At 42.4% G+C, this 18,649-nt stretch overlaps 1 protein-coding gene and 1 long non-coding RNA gene across 5 annotated transcripts in view; one reads left to right on the top strand and one right to left on the bottom strand.

The window, feature by feature from the left end:
• Positions 1-15,822, top strand: part of PIGR (polymeric immunoglobulin receptor) — a 39,100-nt gene extending 23,278 nt beyond the window's left edge. The window contains exons 9-18 of the mRNA XM_067531803.1: positions 4,347-4,444; positions 5,530-5,868; positions 6,570-6,899; positions 8,365-8,688; positions 9,272-9,586; positions 10,655-10,751; positions 11,545-11,663; positions 12,408-12,536; positions 14,296-14,357; positions 15,685-15,822. Coding sequence (XP_067387904.1) covers positions 4,347-4,444; positions 5,530-5,868; positions 6,570-6,899; positions 8,365-8,688; positions 9,272-9,586; positions 10,655-10,751; positions 11,545-11,663; positions 12,408-12,536; positions 14,296-14,357; positions 15,685-15,762 — 1,891 coding nt within the window. The 3' untranslated portion in view covers positions 15,763-15,822. The remainder of the gene's footprint in view (positions 1-4,346; positions 4,445-5,529; positions 5,869-6,569; positions 6,900-8,364; positions 8,689-9,271; positions 9,587-10,654; positions 10,752-11,544; positions 11,664-12,407; positions 12,537-14,295; positions 14,358-15,684) is intronic.
• The window catches only part of LOC137142242 (uncharacterized), a 59,730-nt gene that overhangs the window by 29,560 nt on the left and 11,521 nt on the right, over positions 1-18,649 (bottom strand). The gene's annotated exons all lie outside the window — the stretch shown is intronic.

Here is an 18,649-nt window from a genome sequence, read left to right as displayed (position 1 = left end):
TGAATTACGGACACACTCAGATCAAACCATGCACGGTTTGATTAGGAGAGTTTTGATGCCTCGGTTGTTTGGAATTTTGATCCTAGACATTTTATTTTTGGTGCCCTGGTCTGTCTTCCCCAGGCTGAATCCTGTGCAGCAAGGGACAGTTTGGCAGATGGGGTATGACAAGCACCTGCACAGTTTAAGCCTAATTCTCAGAAGTGTTGAGTACCTGCATCTCACATTGACTTTAACAGAGGTTAAGGAAGGGGAAAATAAAAAAGGAAAAACACTTTCTTTTGCCTGCACCTGTGACTGAAAAGGGCAGAGGAGCAGTGATCAGAAATCAAATACAGTCTTAGAAGAATCTACAGGAGCTATGGAAGCAGGGTTTTAAGGTGTGGGTTTGGCAACCAATGTGATGCCAAGTGAACAGTTTTTCTTCCTGCTGGGTGAATAATGTTAAAATGCAGAAGGGAGAAACTGAGTCACCAAACTCTGGAAAATGAGCTTTATTCCAAAATGAGCCTAAGTTGAACAGTTTGGATCCAGATCCCAGTCCGGCTTTCACACTCACTCTCCCTCCCGCCTCAAAGTTCAGAGATGTTTGGATCTAGGTTTGGGGTCAGTCCATAATAAGGGGAGGTGCCATCAGATAAGTGTGGGTCCAGACTTAGAAAACCTAAAACTTAGGGGAGAGGGGAGGATCAGGCCCATTTCTCATTTGGATGAGACTGAGCCTTGGACTACGCTACAAATATATGTTGGTATATACGTTGCTCAGAAGGGTTGAAAATCCACCGCCAAGTGATGCAGTTATACTGACTGAACTGCAGGTGCAGAAAACGCTGTGTCGACAGGAGGGCTTCTCCCGTCGACACAGCTACCACATCTTGAGGAGGTGGACTGACCATGCCGACGGGAGAAGCTGTCGCATCAGCATAGGCAGCGTCTTCAGTCAGAACTACAGCAGCACTGTACGTTTAGACAGCCCTAAATCTTGCTCTGAGCAGTGGTTTAGCACAATGGTGTCTACACCCGCAGTAGCACTGAGGTGATCTTCATAACAAAAAGCAAGGGAGGCAGAAGGGAACATGGAGCGAGGTAATTCTGTACTGCAGGCTACCATCGTACACGGAAGACTATGCCTTACAAATATTGAACTGTTGTAGAAAAGTGCTGGCTTTTAGTGATTGTTTGGGGTAACAAAATCCAGGTGTCTCGCTCATTCTGGAGACACTGACTGTACAGAGAACAGAAAATGCCATTATACCATAGATAGGAATATGTAGTACATGGTACTTTCTGTATGACAACACTGCCCTCTCATGGATGGAAAGCAATCTCATGTAAACAATCTTTCTTGCTTGCAAACTATAGTGACTTTTATGCAAAGATAATAAAGAATTTTACAGACATTAATTAAGGTAGTAGAACAATACCGCCTGGGAAATGGGTAAATATGATTATCCTCATGATAATCCCTAAAGCATCCTGATGCCAGAGGGCTAGAGGCCTCAGGGTATCAAGTAATGAGTTCTAGCTAGCCTGACCAATTCAGTGAACCCCAGCTCACTGCGGTTACAATAGGTATCTAAAAGGTGTCATGTAAGAGATCACTGGCAAACTAATAACTCGCTGATCTTTAATATTCTTGCATGATATATGCACAGCGTGTGTACAAAATGTTATGAATGTGGGCTAGAATTATAGTCTTAAAATGTGTTTGGCGAGCAATATATAAGCACAGTTTGCCTCAGTCAAAGGAATGCTTGATTCTCTGACCAGTTTGGTCTTCAGGCAGAGACATTGAAGGTCCATTTTTACATATCAGGCAAGCAATGCTATCAAGCTGATAAGTGGAGGAGGAGACAGCAAAGCGTCCATGACCCAGCAGGAAAGAGAAGGTTGGTCTGGGTTCTTACTTTTCAGAGACTACATTGTGAAGGTTCATTGGTTTATAAAGACAGGGAGTTGAACCTCAAGTGATAAACAACCAAATCAATTGACTGTATACAATATAGTAGAAACCCATTTATCTGAGCCTCCATATTAACCAAACCACCAGCGCACACACAGGAATATGGGAAATTGACATCACCTCTATGGCAACACCACTGTAACCATCCCCTCTGTTCAGCCTTGTAAAATGACCATGACTACTGAGCAATAATGTGTACTATTGTCATTGAGTTCTAAAAGAGAGAGATTATAAATGCAATAAAAAAGGAGAGTTACCAGCAAAGATAGCCCAAGATTATAACATTGGAAAAAATATTAGTATTAGACATCAAACACAAGGCCAAGCAAATTCTTAAATACAGAACCAATAACTCTGCATCCTGAAAGACCATGAAGCAACTGGTCTAGATGAAGCCCTTAATCGGTAGTTTATATAGGTGAGAGAGGAAGGCTATGTTTTAATGCTATGTAATGATAATCATACTTGCATTTAAAAAATGGTACTGTTTGTGATGTTATGTATAAACAAGCTACGTAGAGATGGTGTCTTGTGTAACAGTAAACAGACTCTGTAGACGGTCCTTATAATGTTCAGAGTTAAACAGTAAAAAGAGTGTAAAAATGACCAATACCACTTGTTTAAAACTCACATAGATTTTTCGGTTAATAAATGAACAAAACATTGTTTGCAAGTACTAATGGTTTATATGGTCGGTTAAGTAGATAAGAAAGAGGATATGTTTTAATGCTTTTCCGGGAGTGTTTAGCTAGTTTAAAAGCAACTCTGCATCTTAAAACAACAACTAGAAAGCTCTTTGCCCATTCTCCTGATTATTCGAATTTTTGTTTATCCCAATTGGTTTGGATAAACAGGGTTCCACCGTATTACTGTATTATAAAGGTGTATCAAGTAAGGTGTTTTATAAAACTAATGACACACTAGTAATTAATGTCATCATAAAATGTATGTATTAACACTACATAAGGAATTATGGATTCCCATCAACGTTAGGCTTTATAGTCTGTGTCCAAACAAAAGGAGAAACAGGTCTTTTCCAGTCAGGGAGGAACATCACAGCTATTTATCTGTCTCCTACGTAAATTAATCATAGTGAGAATCAAAACAATGAGGCCCATTTTACTTACGGGGTATGGGAAGTCCACACCCGAAGGGAAGAATGCCATGCAATCATCCTGCCTCTTGAAGTAAGGTCATTGAATTTTGGGAGATATAAGCAGAGACAGAAGCTCTCCTTCCCATCTATCTCTAGACAGACACAAGGGAACAGAGCTCTCGTGAGCAGAGAAAGATGTGTCCTTCAACCAGGGGTGTTGAAGTCTCTAGGAAATGAATGTAGATGAGAAACCTACTTAGGCAAAGATCTTGCACCTAGGAAGACAAGGGAAGCCAGCATCTTGTACTTCTGTGGAAGGTCCTAACAGAGAAAGTCAGCCATGTCTGAGGAGGAGAATGATTGGTGAGAGAAAACTTCTTAAACAAAGCCTGCACCTTGTTAGATTAAGTTTTAGACGTGCGCTTTCACTTTTATTTGATGGTAACCGTTTCTACATTTATCCCTTTTACTTGGCATCACTTAACCTATGTCCTGTTGTTAATACACCTGTTTTATTTTTACTATAAACCAACTCAGTGCTGTGTTTAAATGGCAGGGTGTATTTACCTCCAGTTCAGTTAATAAGCTGTGAAGTGCTTTTGTGTCTTTAGAGGAAAAAACAAATCTTATTCTTTCTCCAGACTGCCCAGGAGAGGGCTGGACATTGCAGAGCATATGATTTTGGGAAAATTCAGGACTGAGAATGTGCTGGGGTCACCCTGCACCTAGTAACCCAGGCTGATAGAGACCAGGAGCATGGCTGGTGTGTTGCTGGCAGACTGCTAGGGCCAGAGTTGCTGGATCAGAGCTGCCATTATACACTGACACTCAGGGTGTGACTTGCATGCTTCTGCTGACTGTGAATGTCCCAGGCAAGAAGTTACAGCAGCAAAGCATTTGAGGCACCCAGGGTTACAGGGCAAGCTACGACTCAACCCCTCCCTGGTCTGCGTTGCACCCCACACAACCTGACACCCCATTTTACTAAGAAGAAAACTAGAGTCCAGGGATGTTAGGTGACTTATTTGCAGTCACATAACGAGTCAACAGTAGAGCCGAGAACATAAGTACTCTGATTTCCAGTTGCCTGCTCTGAACCCTACATCACACTGTTTTTCCTTTAGCACAATAGCTAGAAGCCTGTGTTTCAGGTAACACTCCACACACTCCAGGTGTGTGGCTTACCTCATGAATCAAGGCTTTTGTATCATGGATCAGTTCAACAGGTGGCTTTAAAAATATCCAACTAAATAAATAATATGACCTTCTGAATGTGCTTATTTACAGATTTCAGGAGAGGCCGAGGAACCAGGCATTTGAAAGGAAAATGACTTTCTTGGTGTTCATCTTCTTGCTCTCCTTCCTCCAAGCGGAGTCTGCGAGAAGTAAGTATCTAACCAGTGACACAGTTAAGGGCGCGAGAGACATGGCGATGCTTAGCACAAACTGTCAGTGTAAGGCTGATCTTATATAGTAGCTATTAGTGTAGCACACTGAAGACATAGTTATGACCAAACAGGTGAATGTCCTTTATAGCCCTGGCTGATCTCTTGGGGTGAGCTATGAAAACAATTCAGATTAGAGATAATTCAGCTGATAACAGGTTTTCTGGCTTTCCCATTCCCTTGTCTCTCTCTCTTTGGTGCGGTATTTAGTCTGAAATCTCCAGGGAACTAGATCTGTGTGATGCTCTGCAGTTTTTGTCCATGGAGGCTCATAGAAACTCTTCTACAATTTTGTTGTTTGGGTTCCACACTCCGAGTTTCATTTTGCGTTTTGGGTTCAAGTGGGCCTAAAATTTCAATGTAAAGCTTTGTCCAATCAATTTGCCTGGGTTTGGCCCAAAATAGTATTATACCCATCACATTTAGCATTGTTGCCATTAAAAGGTAAAATTATCCCAGGGCTCCCTCCAGATTCAGGCCCCCCGACCCTTCAAAGGTTCTTGAACCTCAGTGAAGCTCTGGGCAAAACCTGAGTTTTGGGTTTGCAAGAGATGGAACCATCATTACGGAAGTGTTGTGTAGCTCTGCAAGGTTCCAGATATATCCTGGTTTGAGCCAGGATGGAATAATCAGAGCAGGAGCTAATTTTCACAACTATTTAGTATTTCTGCCTCTGATTGAAATCCAAGGTTGTAAGAAAATTAAAATAATTTTAAAAAGCGAAGTGACCTAAAGCAATGGGGTTCACTTCAAGTGTGGAGTGAAGGTCTGAATTGGTTCTTACTTCATCCAAACCAGTTCGGTCATTACAAGTAAATGTCACTCTATATAGCCACAGAAATTTCACAGAAAATCTCTCCTATTTTGACTGTAAACTCTTTGGGGGCAGGGACTGTCTCTTACTATGTGTGTGTAGCTATCTGCTTAGCTCAATGAAGCCCTGATCCCAGTCGGGGCCTGAAGGTGCTAGTATAACAACAACTTGACTTGTGGTAAATAACGTTAGACACATTTCCTCTTGCCAGTTTCACGTTCAAGTCCCATATTCGGACCAAGCCAGGTGACCGGTTTGCTGGGAGGATCGGTTACTGTGAAATGCTTCTACCCTCGTACCAACGTAAACAGACATGACAGAAAGTACTGGTGCAAGGAATCAACACGGCAATGTGTGACTGTCATTTCTTCCAATGGCTATACTGCTCAAGGCTTCGCTGACAGAGCGACAATCACAGACTTCCCAGAACACGGCATATTCATCATGGAGATCTCAAAGCTAGTGGAAAAGGACATTGGCTTTTATAAATGTGGCATTGGTCTCAATGATAAGGGACTTTCATTTAAAGTCAAGCTGGATGTTTCCCAGGGTAACTACAGCCTTCGGGCTTCTTATATTATTATTATATATATATATATATATATTTTTTTTTTGGTAATAATTGTGTTTGGAAAATCTATCCATCGGGAATATCCAAGAGATCAAGGTGATTGGCACCTTTCAACACAACCAAGATCTCTCTGTATTTCTAGTGCCCCCATCGCTGTAGTGTAAAGGTGCCAAAAAAGGGAGATGTATGCTAATTCTATGCAAGGTGGCCAAAATTCTCCACCGTTCCTTGATTTATCTACTCTCCTGAATGGAAAATGGCAACTTGCCAAAAATAAAGGTTGTCTGTAGTTTACAACACCATATGCGATCACGTGGTGCAGCATAGCATAGTATGGAGCCGTACAGCATAGCCTACAGTAGTATGGGAGAATGAAGAGTGCCATATGGCATCGTGTAGAAGCGTATGATATGGTGTGCATTGGCACGGTGCAATAAGATATCCTGCACTGCAGTGCACACAGGGTAGCATGGTACAAAATGATGCAAGGTTGAAGAGTGTGGTAGTGCGTATAGCAGTCTGGTACTAAACTAGTATAAGCTATGATATAGTCTGGGGTAGTCTAGAGATGTGCAGAAGAGTATGATTACTGCAGCACAATAGAGCATGGTAGAGAAGAGTGTGGTAAACTGCAATACAGTCTGGGTTCTGGTTACTGATTTGGACTCTCATTCACACAGGTCCAAAAGTGCCTGAAGAAGCTGAACTCTACTACGTTGAGCTGGGAGGTTCTGTGACCATGAACTGCATGTTTGGCGCACAACATGCTAGTGACAGGAAGTACTTGTGCAGAATGGGGAAAACTGGCTGCTCTACGATCATCGACACCTACGGGAACGTTAACTCAACTTACAAAGGGAGAGTTTTGCTGAGCAATCAGAAGGAACCTGGGTCATTCAGCATCTATATGACCCAGCTGAGGAAACAGGATTCAGGCTTATATTTGTGCGGGGTTGGGCAGTACGGGGAGAAAGGAGAATCCAAGGAACTGGATGTACATGTCTATGAAGGTGAGCCCTGGGCAGGGAGTGTAGATTTCAGCCATTCTAACAGTCTGAAAAGAGTAACATTTTATTTCCTAAAGATCTGAGCTCCCTGTGGAAATGTCACTGATACTCAACTTTACCTGAGAGAATAAGAATTGTATTTGTTATTCTCTTATGTTTTCATCTATATAGATATCAAAGGCGTCCCTTGTGCTTCACAGGCAAATAGAAAGACGAAGTCCCTTTCCCAAAGACTCCATGTTGCAATCTCCAATGTGTATTGACAGCAGGGGTTTAAACCTCAGTCTTTATCAGAAAAGCACATACTTCTATCACTTGAGTTGAAGCAGTAACTCCACTGGTAGGCAGCAGTGATAGGCTGCAATCCTCTCTGTGAACCAGCCTTTAGAAAGGCTCATCACACACAAAGAGCAAATTCTTTTTACAAATCTGGGATGAGCAAACTCCTGCTTGACCCATTTAACTGCTTATCATAAATCTGGACTATAGAAGGAAAAAAACCAGACATTTTCCTGACCACTAGAAATGCTGCCTGCTTAAACAATTTTTAGGAATACTGATCCAATATGAAGAGAAAGAGCTACAGAATTTAGAACAGGGAAAGATCTGTTAGAGCCCATACATGTTAGCCCTTCAGCCATCCCAGGATAGCGCCTTAGAGTCTATTCTCCAGTCGAGTTTTAGATGTCTCCCACAACGGGGCTTCCACCACTTCCTGTGGGAGACTACTACATACTCGAATAGACCTCCATGTGCATCATCTGCCTCATCGCTTCATTCGGGATTAGTTTCCGAAGTACGAGTGTGAAGAGCAGATGCTATAGGCAATAAGCCAAAGGTATTTCTATCCTCAGTTGGATGCACTAATGGTCTTAGTGGCTGCTGTTCCTCTTGAGGTCTGTGCGGCTATTTTTGTTCCACGTGTGTTTGGATTTCCTGACGTTTGGAGAAGAGGTTGTCTGGCCTGAGGCCAGGCTGTTGTGCCCATGTTTCAAAGGAAGAGGGCACCAAGACTTCTCATGAACCATTTGTGTTCAACCTTAAGCAATAGAGAAATGCCCATTATTGTTCGTTTCCTTGCTGGCTCTCTTGACAGAGAACGACAGGTCTGTGGAGGACTGAACTACCCTCTGGCTTCTAGAGGGAGTTCCTCCAGTTCAGGATTGAGGCATTAGGGCCAGATCCAAAATCCACAGAAGCCACGGGAAAGACTCCCATGATTCCAGTAGGAGCTGGCAGTGTGTGAGGGAAGCGTGAGCCTCTCGCTGGCCATATTGTGACTGTTCTGCAGTCACCAGCGTTGTCAGTCTGTTACGTTTCATCCCTGCAATTAACTTTAATTTAAAATGTTTTTACGAGGAATAGACACAACCAAACCACCACCTGAGGCACTCATTGCACGCATGTTAGCACAGCATGAAATGTGTGAGAGAAGCTTAACAGCACCTTTTCCATTTTGTATCTCCAGAGACAGCTGTCCCCCAGGGACGACACATAATAAATGGAGTCATAGGAGGTTCAGTATCTGCCGAATGCCACTATGATCCACGAGGGAATTACACTCTCAAGTACTGGTGCAAATGGAGGAAGAATGGGTGCACTCAGTTAATAAACAATCATTGGACTATGCTAGATTCGTATGAAGGAAGAATAGTCATGCATGACGACCCAAAAAACGGAACATTCACTATAATAATGAACCAGCTGACAGCAGACGATGCAGGATATTACTGGTGTATGACGGATGGAGATATGGAAAGGAAATCTACGAAGGAGCTGAAGATCATAGATGGTATGTGAGTGCGTGTAGTGATTAGTCTTTCTGCCAGCACAAGTGATAGGAGCACTTCATCTTTGTTCATCCCAAAGCAGCAAAGGCCAAAGCCTCATTTTCCTGAGGAGAACTATTTTGTAATTCTTAGCTTCATAATCTCAGTGGGTAAAGCTTGACATTTCAAAATACACATTAGGGCTGGTGGAAATTTTTCAAAAGTGCAAGATTTCAACAGAAACCTTTTTTGGACAACGTTTGAATTCTTTTTTTTTTTTTTTTATATATACAAAGTTTTCTTTAAGTTTCCACCTAACACTTTCACTATTTTTCAAGCTTTTCTGACACAAATGTCAGATAGACACTATAAGTAGATATATATTGATACACACGCACACACACACACACACACACACACACACACACACACTTAAGTGTTATGGTAGCAACAGAAGATGGGTCTACCCTCTTAGATACATTCTAGACCATGTAGTTACATAGTAATTATATATTCCGATTAACACCTTGTTCATAATGGTACTTCCGTATATTAATTATTCAAGTCATTAACATTAGCCTCACTGTTTTGTTTCTTTTCTAACAGGGCAACCTGCTTTAACAGGACAGAAAGAGATTGATGCAATCATTGGTACACAGGTCACCGTATCATGCTCTTATCCATGCAAATATTATTCTTACCAGAAATATTGGTGCAAGTGGAATAATACTGGCTGCCAATCTCTCGTCTCCTATGAGCAAAACCAAACTGGCCGGGTTGTCAACTGCGACAAGGATAATAGAACTCTTTACCTAACTTTTGACCAAGTAACACAGAAAGACCAAGGATGGTACTGGTGTGGAGTGAGCCATTCTGGTCACTATGGGGAAACCATGGCAGTTAACCTAAGAGTAAAAGGAGGTGAGCCACAGGATTTATTGCAGGGTAAAACAAGCAAGGTTTTCTTTGCAGCCATCCATAATGGTGTCATTCCATTGAGACACACTATTTCTAAACAACAACTAAGTAGTGGCATTTCAGACCATAAACTCCTCTGTCTTGGATAGACAACACTTTCTGTTTCACTAAGGATCCCACAGTATTCACAAAATGTATCACTCATTCATGTCCACATTATGGCATTCTTCCATTTTCCAGTCACTGTAACTAGACTGTAAAAAAGAATTGTGCCTGCACCACTTCTGTATTTCAGCCCCCTATTTATTATTTTTAAAATTATTATTATTACAGCAGCACTAAGAAGTCTTGGCCAAGATCAGGGTCCCATTGTACTAGGTGCTCTACATACTCATAATAAGAGATACACACTGCCTCAAAAAGCTTACACTCTAAATAGAGAAGAAAAACACAGAGAACAAGAAAGGAAGGACTATTGTGCTATTTTACAGATGCAGAACTCTGTTGCTCAACTACATCTCGGTACCTTTAAAATAAAGGTCGTTTTTTCTTGGGATAGGGGGTTGGACGAAGTTGGGGGCAAAACACAACCATGTGGTGTTGGAAACCCAAACCCAATATCCTTGTGCTAACTAACGCATGAGAACCAGGGAAGAGAAACTGGCTAGATATGAAAGGGAAGAAGTGTCCTTGCTGAGTGAAATGCAAAAAGCAATATAAATGGTGATAAGCAAATGAAATATTTGAGATGTATTCTGGAATGTTACTAGTAACACAGTTAGGGATTTTAAACAATATTTTTAGTACATAGTTAGGAAGACTACAAGATTTTCTTATAAGGTCATAGGGTAAAAGCGACTCCCATATTATAAAAAGTCGCTTTGGAGCCAAAGTCCCATTGAAAATCAACGGGAACATTTTGAAAAAAAGACTTAGGTGCTTTTGAAAATTGTCTTATTTATGAATCAAGTATTGACAATATATTGGTTTCTTTCTCTCTCTCTCTCTCTGTCTCTCTGCTATGATGCTGGATACAAATAACTCATCACTCCCATCGACTAATGTTTGAAGCTAAAGATGTGGTCTCTCCCATTGAAGAATCTGTAGATGATGCTATTCCCAGCACAAATCCTAATCTGCAAAACAGAGCTGTCAACCCTGTACCAAGGTCAGTTCCTCAAAGACTTGGTTCCAAAGTGGTTTGGAAAAAGTAAGAAATCCCAAGCCCCATCCAACCTGTGTCCATTTTCACAACCAAACATTTAAAAAACAAAATAGTTCTCACATATTCTGATATGTTCAAGTCCAGTGAGTACCATATACTATCAGAGACTGTCTGTTCATGTTTACCTGCAAAATTTTGCCCATATCAAAGTTTTGGGTCAGCTTTGGGTAATCATCTGAACTTCGAATGGTTATCCACTCTGCACTCCAATTTTTTTCTTAATTTGACCTTCATTCCTCATAATGTCATTTGGCAAATACGGATTCTTCTAAGGCTTCTGTTGGTACAAGGGATGCTACACATTCTAGTAGGGGGGCCAAGAACCAGGGGTCCTATTCTTAGCTGTGAAGCCCATTCTCTTTGAGACTGAGAGAAACCAATTCGCCTATTGGTGTCTCAATTACCCCATCTGCAAAATGGGGATGAAGATATTTACCTGCCTCACTGGGCTGTTGAGATACTCATCTGCAGATGTCAGAGCTATTAATAAACAATTAGTAGAGTATCACTGTGAATACAGTGATGATTATTTTTAAAAATCCCACTTGATTCTGAATTTTGAGTGGCTATCCATGATTTTTCCATTGTTAAGCATCTCTGTATATTTAACTCTGCACAACCTTTCTATATAGGTCTTCTAAGCTATGCTGGTTCATCTATGTTATTCAGTCTTGTATAGATCAATATAAAGTCACATAGATCACACATGCGTATTACTCAATTGCTCCCTTTTCAGCTCTCAGGAAAGTGACAGCTCTAAGGTGATTCTCTCAGTCCTGCTCCCCATTGCCGTGGTGTGTCTCCTCCTTGCTACAGTCTTTGTTGTTGTTAAATTTAGGCTCCTGAAGCGCACAGGTGAGTCCTCACTTTCTTTAATAGCCTCCCAGAGAGCTCTGGGAATACTGGAGATTTGGGAGTAAAGGATATGTGACACGTACAACAGTCTTTGTACCAGGGTTAGGTGTCCCTGAGAGTGTCCCCTTCCACCCCCCCCCCCCCCCCCGCCCCCAGTCAGAGCACTCGCATAGGGATGGTGGGGAGGAGGAGATTCCAGCCTTTTGCCCCAAAACAAACAACTCCATAGAAAGACTTGTTTGGCAAGATATAATATTTATGACCTGGCCTAAATAATAATGTTGTACTTCAGCGTGCTTTACGTTTAGCTAATTGACCCTCCCACCATCCATGAGAGGGAAGTCAAGTGAGGATTTTCACCCCCATTTCACAGATAGGGAAAATGAGGCTATAATGGAAGCTGTGCCATTCATGGTATTAGAACTTCTGCTCCCCGCAGCCCTGTGCTCAGATCCACGGGCTTCTCTCTAGAAATCAAGCAGTAGCAGAAAGCTGGAAGGAAGCCTGTTCTCCTGAGACATCTAGCCTGGTTTCCAAACCAAAGAGACTCAGATAAACATCTCAGTGCTTCAGTCTTAGCATTGGAATCTTTTGCAGGTCATTCGGTGCTAGAAGATGTGGGTGGGGGCAGAGAGGGGATATGGCTACGAGTGAGGCATTTACCTTGAAATTATAAAACAAAGGAACTCATTGTCCTAAATAATGTTGTGTGCATGTGTCTGCTCCCCACCTCCTTTTTAACAGAGTTGGTCTCGGTTGGAAGCTACAGAACCAACATTAGCTTGTCAGAATTTGAGAATTCCAGAGCGTTTGGAGCAAAGGATAATGCAGTCATAAATGAAGCTCAGGAGACCCAGATAGGGGGAGTGGATGGTAAGTTCCATATTAAAACTCTACCTGGCCTCAGGGAGAGTGTATATAAAGAGGATTCTGTATTGAGGCTGCTGGCTACAGAAGAGACACTGTGATCTTTTCTTACTCCGTTGTGCAAAAGCAAATCATTAAAAAAAAGTATCTAGCACAGCAAGTGCAAACTGGATAGTCTACTACAATGGGTTCAATGTGCTACATATAAAACAGATTCTTCCAGAAGCGCTTACAATGTTAAGTGCAAAGTAATGTACATTGGAAAAAATAATTTCTGCTACACATGCAAAATGATGAGGTTTAAATTAGCTGTTACTACTCAGAAAGAGATCTTGGAGTCATCATGGAAAATTATCTGAAATCTGCTCACTGTGCAGTGGCAGGCAAAAAAGCTAACAGAATACTAGGAACCATTAGAAAAGGAACAGATAATAAAAAAAAGAAGAAAATATCATATTGCTACCATACAAATGATTGGTATGCCCACACCTTGATTACTGTGGGCAGTTTGGTTGCCCCATCTCAAAAAGACGTATTAGAATTGGAAAAGGTGCAGAGAAGGGCAACAAAAATTCTTAGGGGTATGAAGTGGCTTCCCTAGGAGGATATATAAAAAAAAAAAAAAAAGAAAAAGAAAAAGAAAAAGAATGGGACTGTTCAGCTTACAAAGAAAGATCCACTTGATCGATCCCATTGACTGCCGCCGAATTTGAAGGTAAGTGTAGACCAGGCCTAAGGGAGGATTTGATCGAGGCCTATAAAATCATGAATGGTATGGGAAAAGTGAATAAGGATGTGTTATTTACCTCTTCACATAACACACTAGAACTAGGGATCACCCAATGAAATTAATATCAGGTTTAAAAAAAAAGGAAGAACTTCTTCACACAATATACAGTCATCTGCGGAACTTGTCGACATGGTCTGCGGTGAATGTCAAAAGTATAATTAGGTTAAAAAAAGAATTAGATAAATTCTAGGAGGATAGGGCCATCAATGGCTATTAGCCAAGATGGTCAGGGCTGCAACCTCATGCTCCAGGTATCCCTAAACCTTCAACTGCCGGAAGCTGGGACTGGATGATGAGGGTAATTTCAAGGAATGCATCCTTTCTGTTCATTCCCTCTGAAGCATCTGGCCCCAGCCACTGTCAGAGACAGGATATTGGACTAAATGAACCATTGGTCTGACCCACTATAGCCATTATTGTGTAAAAGCACAAACAGGAACATTGAGACCAAGTCTCTAGGTCTGTGACCTCAGCATCTTTCACAAGCGCTACATTCACAAGGAATAGTTAAAAAAAAACAAACAAAAAAAAAAACAACCTCTCTTTTTTGGTAGTTGGGATTAATGTTTGAAGGATAAGCATAAAGTTTCCAGTACCTAAACGGTCAAACTGAGCGTATGAGCAATGGAGTTGAAGGTGATTATCACCTTTGTAAACAGAAAATAAAACTTTTTAAAAAGGAACAACTCCACGTTTCTACCCTAGGAATCTAGAGGCTTCCCTAGCTCCATGTGCAGGGATGCTTAGCACGTAATGCAGGTGCAGCACAATTGGTTAGTGGGAAAGCGGGTGCAGTGGCTGCATTTGCAAAAGCTTTACTGAGCTAGTGCTGCCGCCTGACATCTGGCCCAGCCCAGAGAAGAGGTTGTACCCTGAACATCCGCAGCAGTTTAGTACATGTAGGAGCTACGGAATAAGTGGAGTTTGGCCATGATCTCGCATGCCTAGTACCCTAACATCTCCTATTCTTTTCAGAATATATAACTACCGCTGGCAACACTGAAGTAGGTGCAGACGAACCACCAAAGATGAAAAGGGTAAGAACAGCTAGAACATAGCCTTGGGTGCAGCAGCCTATTCTTTCTTTCAGGCTGCAGAGCTTCAGCAGCAAAAGTTCCTCCTTCCCCCTCTTTGCCCTATTTATGGTTAACTACTTCTCAATTAGCAGCCTATTCAGCATCACACCTGCAGCCTCTCCACTGGAATCTCTAACCCTTTACTGCACCTACATCATTATAGCCTGGAACTCACTTTGCTTGGATTCACGATTTCAGTTCCTCTGGAAGTATTCACGGGATGTTATTGTCCTGGAAGTCTGAGTCTAGGTGAGGAGACTTTTAAATCCCAAACTACTAAGTTTACTGGAAGACTAGAAGCTGTGGTGTCTGCCGCAGTGATCCAGCCACTTTCAGGTTCTTCCCTGTTAAACCAAGTAGCTCTCGAACACCGAGTGTTGTGTGGTGCTTTGAGCGGGAGAACTAGAAGTCTGGATTCCTGTGTTGTATTGCAAAGTCTACCGCTGACTGTGTGTGAGATCCCAGACAAGTCACTTGCCTCATTTTGACCAACAGTAAAATGAGAGAATGATTCTCACGCACCCCACAGGAGTGCTGCAAGACTTAGTTATGTATTAGTATTCCACTGGCTGGCAAGAGCGATTAAAGAAGTGCATAACAAATAGTTCTAAGTGCCCGAACAATTCATGGTGCCAGCAGCCCCACCAGTAAATCAAAGCAACAGAAAATTCTCTTACACTTCTAGGAACTTCCCCCTCCAAAACCTTACAAAATAAATAGGCTTTTGCAGCATTCCCAGAAGGTCAAGGGTGGGCTATTTTGGACCAAGAAGGTAAGAATAGGGAAAAAATTCCAAAGTCCTCATAAAGCACGCACATCTAGTATCTTTGAAGTACCTATGGTTTGTAAGTGTCTTTGTGATCCTTAGCTGAAAGTCACTAAAGAAGTGCAAAGTGTATTTTCAAAATTTTCTCATAGCATAAAGACAGCAGCTTGTGACACTTCCTTTAGAACAGGCAAATCTAATGCCAGTTTTAACAGAACTAAAACAGGGATCCAGTGAAGGGCACACCAGGTTTCCAAAACTTTGGATCAACTTCAGAGAAGTGTCCAAAGGACCCGAACCTTTTGAGAAGGCAAGAGTATGACAAAAGGATTCTCTCAGTGGGAGCTGTGCTGGGCAGGCCGAGGGGAGCATGGCCTACCTCTTTTACATTGGATACATTAATCTCTCAACTTTACGCACTGGCTCTGCATGGCGCTTTTGTGTGTCAGCTTCCTTTCAGCTACCTCCTTGGTTCGTCTGGGGAAGTCTGAATAGTGATGTGATTCCTCTCCTTTTACTTAGGGTTCCAAGGAGGAAGCTGATATTGCTTACACCACATTCCTGCTTCAAACGAACAAACTAGCCCAGGACAATGCTTAGCAAGTTCCTCAACCGTCCCCGTGCAATTGCTTCTGAAGATGGTACAAGCAAAAAGCAATAATGATTGAAAACAATACCACGTTTGGAATCAATGAACAGCAGATCTGCAAGCTGCACTGTTTCTTACTTGTCACAAACATTTGCTGTACCTTGATTTTTTTAGTTCCTCAAAGATTTTTAATCAAATTCTGAGTGGTGATATAATAAGAATCTTCTGGGTCAAAAATAAGTTGCTTTGGGGAAGGTGAACCCTCAGAAGTCTGATTTTTTTTGATTTTTTTTTTAAAAGGGCAAAGGGTCTCATTTCAAGCATATTGGACCTGAACTGTCAATAAAGATCTAATGCCTTTGCTCACACCTTTTGGAGTTCACCAGATCCCAGTGATAGCAATGACCTAAGAATGCAGTTAAGATTTGAATCTCATTTGATTTTAAAGCACCAAGTAATGTTTTAGAACAATGCAATTCTCTCTTTTGATTCCTGTGAGCTTTTTAATCCATAAGGCACTACTTATAGGCCATACAAATAGCCTGAACATTTTTGTATTCACAACCAATAAAGAATATGATTGTCTTCTAGCAGGTCAGTTATTCTGTTCCATTTCTGATACCGCATGGGGGTGAATGCCATGGGGGGAGGCACATTTTTCAAGGGGCTGGCAAGAGTTAAAAAAGTACTTGGGATTATCTCCTGGTTTTTGTCACACAAAACCAGAACCCTCTGGAGACACTGGGTACCTTTCTACCATACTGTAACATAGACATTAAGGGCCAGATTCTTTCCTGTGCTGAGATCTGCTCATTAGAGTGGAGTGAGGATGGGAGTTGTCTGGGCACAGACTGGCTCCAGCCAAATCTCAGTTTAAATTACAGCAGCCCAGTGGGATTAGAAAGATTGGCACCTAACTTTTACCTCTTGGTGTCCTGGCTTCTAGGTACGAAACACACTTGGGTCAAGCCCTCCTGTATCCCTCCCAAGGGATGCACTAACGTAACTCAACACCAGCTGGCTCTGGTCTCAAGGAACCATACACCAACTAAGAACTGGTAAAGACCATTTGTGCTCACCTGCCCATCCTCTCCTATTCCCAGCACTTCCCTCACACCAGGGACAGGAGGTGACGGGCACAGGGAATGGAAGAGAACCCCCTTGGCTTTTCATCAAGGGGGTTCTCATCTGCCCAGGTTCTTGCTTCTTTATGCCCCTTGCATGATGCAAAGGAGCTGGGTTGAGAAAGAAAATCTGACCCAGATTAAACCCTTATCTCTTGACTTCTAGGTGCCAGGATCCCCTGAGGTCAGGCCTTCCTGTCTCCCTTCTGAGATCATTAGTGTAACAGACCATCTGCACTGACTCTCCGCTGAACTCCAGTGGTTGTCTCAGAGATGGAGGTGGGCTAAAACAGAGGGAACAAACAGCTGCACACCTGCTCTCAATAGAATCCCTCATCCAGACAACCAAAAGATCTGGTTCGGATCTTGAGACAGGGAGACTTATTCCCTTCCTTATTTCCCAGTGTTTGGTACAAAAAAAATCATCTGACCAGCCAACAATCTATTGACAGGCTCCCATCACATCTCAGTGAAGGACGGCTCAGGGCGGCAGCAAGTTTAGGGCAAAAAGATTTTGTGTTTGAGACATTTCGAGTTATTCCATGCTTGCTGCAGCCTCTGGGGCTATGTCTGCTGGTATCTGTGCTATTTCTGACACTTCAAAGAGACATGGGAGCAATTAATTGAAAATAGCACAACACACAAACAAGTCTGAGTCCTTTGGTTAGTGCCCAGAACCCTGTATTTCTATAACCTCCCTGTTCTCTTGCTTCCTTATTTGTAAACTGGTAAAATTTTTATAAAATAACTATTATTTCTGTTACTGTACTCCCAGATACCACAGCATGGGTCAGGTCCCATTGCGCTAGATGCTATACAAAGAGACACAAACAACAGTCCTTTTCCTCCGAGCTTACAGTCTGAGTATAAGGTGAGACCCAACTGATGGGGACAGACAGGGGAACAAAGTAACAATGAGACAAAACTGGTCAGCATAAAAAGCAGCAGTGCCCAACAAACAGCTGCCTAAGCACTGTCATTATACAGAGCAATGAATAAACATACTGCACTTGGCTGAAGACATTAGACAGGATCCTGGCGCTCCAGAGGTTCCAACCAAACACAGACAAATACAAACCATGGGACAGTGGTTCACAGGTGGAAAGGTACAAGGGGAAATGCTGGAAAGTTTCATGGAGGGTTTTAAGAAGGGCGGTGGTTGACACATGGAAAGCGAGAGGCCGTGTCAGAGAGAGGAGGCGTGATGCTGAGATTGGAGAAAAAAAGGAGAAGTGAAGAGTTTTAAACCCCACTCAAAGCTTAGAACATGGGGCCTGATCCAAAGTCCACTGGAGCCAAGGGAGTCTTTCCAATGACTTTGATGGGCTTTGATTCAGGTCTATTGGTCAGTAGTTGGTCTTCGGTCAGTAACACCTGTGTAAACGAGGAGCTGTCACTGCCTTGAAGTCAGTGGCATCACCATGGTGTGAAAATGGTATAAACTGGAAGAAAACCAGGCCCATAGTCTTCATGCTCAAGCAAACGTTCTGACTAGTTTGCAGCTCCAGAGGGTTCCTTGACAACATCCGCAGTGCCGGCAGTGTTATTTCCTGACCTTGCCATCTGTCTGCTTAAAAGAAGGCCGTTGTGGTTTGCCATCAGAGCAGTGGGGAAGCGTGAGAGCTGTGCTCAGCTCCTGGGAGGGGATGATGCTAGCAACAACACTGAAGCAAGCAAAAGGGGCAGACCCTGCCTCACACCACCTGCTCTGCTTCCTGTAGTGCTGTACCAGACCATACAAGCACAAATAGCTTGGGTTTTTTTAAGTAACACC

Source organism: Emydura macquarii, unplaced genomic scaffold (assembly GCF_026122565.2).
Source record: "Emydura macquarii macquarii isolate MOO-44397 ecotype Brisbane River unplaced genomic scaffold, CSIRO-AGI_Emac_v2 contig_3220, whole genome shotgun sequence".
Lineage (NCBI taxonomy): Eukaryota > Metazoa > Chordata > Testudines > Chelidae > Emydura > Emydura macquarii.
This window is presented reverse-complemented; position numbering and strand designations above follow the sequence as displayed.